The sequence below is a fragment of the Sesamum indicum genome, unplaced genomic scaffold (assembly GCF_000512975.1).
Source record: "Sesamum indicum cultivar Zhongzhi No. 13 unplaced genomic scaffold, S_indicum_v1.0 scaffold00186, whole genome shotgun sequence".
Taxonomy (NCBI): domain Eukaryota; kingdom Viridiplantae; phylum Streptophyta; class Magnoliopsida; order Lamiales; family Pedaliaceae; genus Sesamum; species Sesamum indicum.
In genome coordinates this window covers 92,153-99,507 of record NW_011628082.1, presented here as the reverse complement: position 1 = coordinate 99,507, position 7,355 = coordinate 92,153, and the positions used below count along the sequence as shown (strand labels likewise).

The window sequence follows — 7,355 nt, the reverse complement described above, 5'->3', positions numbered from 1 at the left end:
CGTAAATTGCACACGCGAATTCAGAAAACCAGATTGCATTGAACTGAAAAGTGCGTATACAATGATCAACGATGCTAGAGCAAGGGGTTCGCCTTGAGGGGGACTCTAACACGTCACTAAACCAAGCTTCTTGAACTCATTCCCCCCTATAATAGGCTTAAAAAAATAAATCCTATTGCCTACACTAGACACTAGAAAAGCTGAAATTTGCAACTCAAGAGGCGTAACGTCCCCTTGAGGAATTTAAACAACATAAAGGAAATAACCAAGCAGTAACAAAGCAATAAAAGGCCTACACCTAAGACTCTAACACAGTTGGGTGTCCGTCGTCTGTCGATGAAGGCTGAGTGGTCGGCCATGTAGAACGGTTGAGTGGCCGAAGTGCGCGTCACGGGGGCCTAGTGTGCGGGCAGCCCGTGACACATGGTCAAGATGTTTGGTTGGCGAGGGTAAATGTCGATTTATTTAATTTGTAGTAAATCAGTAATAAATCAATCGAGGATAAATATAAAATTTTATATAGTTTTTTCTTAATATCAACAAATTTAGTGAATTTTGACTAACAATGTGACTTATATGTTAGGCGGAAGCAAACTTTAGGGTAACTAGATGTAATTTTTCAAAGCACAAATGGTTTACGTATAAGTACACCAAATCTCAAGGAAGGAGAGTGTAATTGTCCCATAAATAAATTATATTAACTCATATAAAATTAGACAAACACTCACATAAAGTGAGATAAATATCCACACGTTTGATGGATTTCGAACCAATAACATCAAATTTATTTATAAATTCTAGACTAAGACATTATTGATGGTGAATATAAAAAATTAAATAAAACATATTGCAGAATTGTTACGACCAGATATGCCGACTAATGGAATAGATGTTGGTCTAAAATCACTCTTTATTTGGTGATTACTATAGTACAAGAAAATTAATGAGGGATATCCCTATATACATTATTTTGACATTCCTCTATCTTTTGGTAATTACATGAACACCCCTGAGGTATTTCTATTTTTGAAAAATCATATTAAAACTTGACCAGGTCAACAGGGGCATTTTTGGATTTTAAAGGCTTCCAATGGTGGTTTTTGTTATTTTATAAAAGACAAGGGTGGTGTATAAAATAACAATAAGTCATGAGGACGTGAAAATTTAATTATTTCTTTTATTTATTATTTACACGACTTTTGGCCATAATCATTAATATTTCGATGACTTCAGAGGACAACAGGTAATCCAAGCAAATAATCAATAATTAACGATCAAGTATACAACACAAGTGTACACATATATAAGTCCAATTAGCTATACTTAATTCAATTTTAAAATAATTATGTTAATAGAAGGAACTACTCAACCCTTTACTTTATTTTTGTATCCTATAATAAATTATAATACGTATAATCAATATTTTAAGAATTTTGTAAATTCTAAATAAAAAATATTGAATATTATTCATACATTTTTCATTGATCTTTTAATATTTTTTTCCTATCAAAATTCAAATCTCCACTGTATTTCCTTCTACATAATTGGACATTCTAAACTTTTTAACTATATATATATATATATATATAACCCATTAACTCATAATTTTTTTTATCAAACCCCTCATATTCTTATAACTACTATTCTTTGTAATATCCTAAATTCAATTATTTTAAAATTTTTATATTCCTTTTAATAAACGTAAAATTTTTTAAATAGAATTCTGTAATATTTATCAAATATGTATAGTTTTCTAATATTTCTATAAAATTTTAATTAATTCCTCACTATTAATTAAGCACCTGCACATATAATTAAATATCTAGTTAATAAATTCAGTTAAATCGAACAAATTAATCATAGCAATGATTAAATTAATAAATTATCTATAATATCTTTAATACAAATTAAATACTTAAAATATCACTAATATATAAATAATCAAATCATTAACTCTCTCGATTAAACATTAAATGGAACGCTGTAAAAATTGCATTTAATTAATTAAGAACAAATTATACAAATTAGCTAAAGAAATAAGTAATCTCACATTAATAAACATTCTTGACATTCAAATCATCCTTCTCTGGGGAAACAGATATTAATTAACTATTGTTAATCGATAAAAAAAAAAAAACTATTTAATTAGCCTAGAAATTAGAAGATCCAAATATTTGAATCTACTCAATGGATACTAGTGAATAAATAGTTAGCATAATCAAAAGAATTAAGAAGATAAATGGCTTCATTTTATCAAATATAAGGAGGTAGTGTATTCTATTTTAAAAAATATAAGAAAATAAATTGCTATTTTTTTTCATAGGGAGATAATTTGTTCATTTGCAATATCACAATAGGGTTGCTTGTATTTTTTTTAATAATTATATAATGACAAGATAAAAATTACTATCACTTAATATATATTTTCAGTGATAATTTTAAATTTTTGCTCAATATTTTGTCAGTAATATCACACATACAGAACGTATTCATTGTGTTTGATTTTTCTTTTGGCGCATCTCGAGATGGATCAAAACACACCAAATGTTTACCTCCATTTTTTAGACCTCATTTGTGTGAATTTTTTTGTCTTGGGCTTTGTATATGTAATATAATTTATATATGAAAGAGATATGATTTAAAAATGAACAGTGATTTTATTTCTCGAAATACAATATTAAATATACAACATCAATGCCTCTAAACCATTCATGACTAAGCTCACTAGCAAGGCAGATCAGCCTAGCTGGATACGAGCTCAACTGACACATCGGTAGGAAGGCAAGGTCCACATATTTACTTGTTACTTTACTGAACTAGCAGGCCCAACAAACAAGCCCACTCCTCGAGAACACGTCACCATACAGTTGGGAGGACACGTTATATAACTTGAAAATATATTTGTACACACTACTCTAAAATATCTTAGGTGGTTCCAAGTAAATCGCTGACAAATGAACTGGAAAATTCACAAATAACCAACTCTCGGATTTTCAAGTAGACATGGCAGGGTTCAATCCAGCTCATGTATCTCAATGAAATCTAGTTCAAATCTCATATGGTTTGTTCTAGATAATAGCCAGCTCGAAGAACTTTCCAATGTCGTATGATACTCTGCAACAATCCCCTTATCATGCTCTATACATACCTATAAATAGAGGTATTGTGCAGTTATTTGATAAAAATCAATCCTCATACTAAAACTCTCGCTTATTCATTATTTTCTCTTAATTTTTAGGCTACTTTCAGCTTATATTTTGCATTCCTTGTGAATATTTATTGCTCCCACGTCATATTTCACCATTATTCTCACTTTAATTCAAATTCTCTTTTTATTTCTTCCTTAAATCATTACTGACTTAAGCATTAGTGTGCTAATCTTTGTTTTGCAGGGTTAGTTCCCGGTGATCTAAGGATTTTCTTTGAAAATCTTTCGACTTTGTGGTATGGCAAAACATTTGATACGCATCAAACACTTATATTTACATATATATATAAATATATAAAAATATATATAAAAAAGATATAATTTGGCAATGAACAGTAACGTTAGTCTCCGAAAACGCAATATCAAACATACAATACTAATTTTAAATTATCTTTAAAAATAAATACAAATATACACACTATCTCAAGCATCTACTTATTTATAGTTGTTTTTTTCCTCCCATTTACATAAAACACAACAAAACATCTAAAAATAAATAAATAAATAAATCCAAACATTATGTTTATCTCTTAAGCAAACAAATAACTTTGATTTTATTTTATGAACTAAAATCGTTGTATGAAAATATCGAACCAACCCCATGTGTGCATGTACTAGTTGTGACGTTCTGTCTGGAAGCTGTACCTGTTCACAAAGTAGCAAGGCATCGACGTCACTTCTGCACTTGGACCCCAATAATGTCACTTCAGGAGCTTGTTGCCTGTGTAGTTTAATTCGGAATGTACCTACACGTTCATATATTAATCAGATATTTTGAACCTGGACACAACGACTTTTAAAAATTAAAAAAAAAATGGATTAACTTACATGTCGTTTGAACCAATCTTCTTCAAGGCCCCACTAGCCCTACCAGGGTAGTTGAAAATAGACACTGAGATTCCAGCATTGTTGCTCGTGCACTCATCATTCCTACGAGTCATGCTTCGTTTGGAAGGCACGTTTGTCTTAAAGTACTATGAAAAAAACAAACCGATTTCCTCGACAATTGATGCTTCTTCATGTGCTTTATTTTTCACCTTTTTCTTCAACTCCCATAGGAACCTTTCAAATGGGTTCATCCATCTATATTCCACTGCCCGCCCCCTATGCGAGCTTTATACGGCAGCTGCACAATAAGGTGCTCCATTCAGTTGAAAAAAGTTGGAGGAAATATCTTCTCAAGGTTGCACAGTATGATGGCAACACTGTTGTCTAACTCATGTAGCTTGGCGACATCAAGCGTGGTCGAGCATATGCTTTGAAATAAAAGAATAACCTCGATTAAGCCATCTTTTATGCTTCCTAACTGCTCGGAGAGGTATAGTTTTGCTCTTACAACTTTCAAGGAACAGCTCGAGGCATTGGATGTCGAAACGAAGCCTAAAGTGCTTGTCAACACTTTTGATTCATTGGAGTCTAATGCGCTCAAGGCCATCGACAAGTATGAGTTAATTGGAGTCGGGCCCTTGATTCCTTCTGCTTTCTTGGGTGGTAAAGATCCTTCCGATACGTCTTTTGGCGGAGATCTCTTTCAGAAATCTGATGACTACATAGAATGGTTGAACTCGAAGCCCGAATCTTCAGTTGTTTATGTGTCTTTCGGCAGCTTGCTGAGGCTACCAAAAGCTCAGATGGAGGAGATTGCAAAAGGGCTACTAGACAGTAGTAGGCCGTTTCTGTGGGTTATACGAGACAACGAAAAAGCCAATGAGGAGAAGAAAGAAGATGATGAGAGGTTAAGTTGCATGGAGGAATTGGAAAAGGTGGGGAGAATTGTGCCATGGTGCTCTCAACTTGAGGTTCTAACGCACCCATCGTTGGGGTGTTTCGTGACACACTGTGGGTGGAATTCGACTCTTGAGAGCATATCATGCGGTATTCCGGTGGTGGCTTTTCCCCATTGGACGGATCAAGGGACCAACGCTAAGTTGATTGAAGACGTATGGAGGACGGGTGTTAGAGTGAGAGGCAACGAAGATGGGGTGGTGGAGAGTAGTGAAATAAGGAGGTGTATTGAGGAAGTAATGGATGGGAGGGAAAAGAGCAGAAAACTGAGAGAGAACACTGAGAAATGGAAGGATTTGGCAAGAGAAGCAATGGAGGAGAATGGATGTTCTAATAAGAATCTGAAGGCCTTCTTTGATGAAATTGGAGCTGGTTTTTAGTCTTTCCTTTGTATTACACTGAGAATGATTGATCTGCTTTGTTAATTCCAGTGGTTTTCGTTTCTCTTTCTTTGTCGACATCCTTGTTCTTTTATTTTGTTTTGGTCATATGATAAAATAGAATGTTATGTATGTAAAGGTGAAATATTTTTATAGCGATATGAAGTAGCATTTTGTGAGGATAATTTGTTACTTCATTACGCATAAGAATTTGACACAAGTTTGTTCTGTACGCAGCCAGAAATCCTCAATATGTTCTTGAAAGAGGTGTCATCTAAGTAAAGGCATCACTGATTTTTGAGTTTGTTTGACATCAATGAGTTGCTTTGTTGGACTTGAGATCTCACCAATTGGCAATGCGAAATAATAATAATCATAATACGTTTAGATTGTACAAAAATTAATTGTCACTAAGTTATAAGTACATATGCTAATGATATCAGTTTACTTTTCATTTTTTATTTTTTGTGAAAATTGCATAATACCCCCTATTCTATAAGAAAATTGCTAAAATCTTATCTGTATTAATTAAATTGTAAAAAATAACCCCTATAATTATAAATCTTGCAAAAAAATTGTTTCAGTTAAAACAAAGGAGAGTTGTTTACACGCGTAGAAATGATAGTGGAATAATATTTTGACTTATTTTCAACCTTTGACCACTTTGAAGGGATAAAATTATCTCTATCTTATGAAATGATCCTTTCTCTTTATTTTAATTAATTTCTTTATCTTTTTTTTCTATTTTGCTAAAAAAATATAAAATACTAACAATTAATATTCATCATTATTTATATATACAAAATATTATCAAATTAAAATTTTATGCATATTATTACATCAAATTAAACTATATTTAGTTAATTTAATTTTGTGGTGGATATATTATAAAAATATATTATTTGATGATAAATAAATTTTTAGTTTTTTAATATAATTATATTAAACCAAAAGAATACATAATTGAATTAATTCATTATATTAAAATTTACAAACAAAATAATATAACAACATAAAAATAAATAACGAAAAAGAAAAAACAATGCATCATCTTTCCCAAGATGCCAATACCCTCTGCCTACGCTGCTCCAAGTCGCCAGCACCCTCACCGCACCACCTCTTCAGGCCGCATCTTTTCTCCCTTCTCTCTGCGACGTTTGGGCGGCGACATCGTGTGGATTTGGGTGGCGACGATGGCCGTCGCTTCCCCAGGTCTGGGCGGGGACGTCGTTGTTGCCTAGACGGATGACGGCCCGTGGAGTGGAGCAGCGGCCCTTCACCAGCATCTATGGCTATACATATACATATACATATACGTATATATGTATATATATTAATGTAAAATATATTTTTGAAATACATAAAATCTAGACCACTCGTTTTTATTTATTAAGATCAATGGCTATTAAAGTTGATTAGATATTATGATTTTGACAATAATATATATTATATAAGGATATAACAAAAATTTCAAAAAAAATTAACGCCATTAAGTATAATAAACAGTAAGAGGAGAGTGTGCAACATTTCAAAGCACAGATTTTTTTTGCTTATAGAGAATTTTTAGCTGAATTTTCATAGCACAAGGGGTTTTATACAATTTTTTCTTATTTTATTTCATAATAATGACTTACAAATTTAATATGATAACACTACGAGATAAGAAAAAGAATTAATTGTCACGATACTTCTCGACAGATTTTCTGAAAAGTTTGTCCCAAAATAGATATTATAGTGGAATTTTCAATTGAAAAAAAAATATGATTCGAGAAATCACAACGCAACAAAAATTAAAGTGAATAAACATAAATCAAGACGGATTAAATTTCTTTTTCAGGTTGTTCATACTATAAAAAAACGTGGAATTTGGAATGAATTTTTTCTGACTGGTATGGTTCTTCACCAATTTTGAAGAATTTTGTAATGAATTGTAAGGATGACGTCAAAGTTAGATAGTTGGGAGAGGGGGGGGAGGGGGGGGG

General features: G+C 32.1%; 1 protein-coding gene across 1 annotated transcript; it reads left to right on the top strand.

The window, feature by feature from the left end:
- The first annotated feature begins 4,500 nt into the window (after nucleotides 1-4,500).
- LOC105179662 (crocetin glucosyltransferase, chloroplastic-like) lies at nucleotides 4,501-5,558 on the top strand. Its single transcript, XM_020691391.1, has one exon. The coding sequence runs from the start codon at nucleotides 4,504-4,506 to the stop codon at nucleotides 5,371-5,373; it is 870 nt and encodes a 289-aa protein (XP_020547050.1). The 5' UTR covers nucleotides 4,501-4,503; the 3' UTR covers nucleotides 5,374-5,558.
- Nucleotides 5,559-7,355: the final 1,797 nt, after the last annotated feature.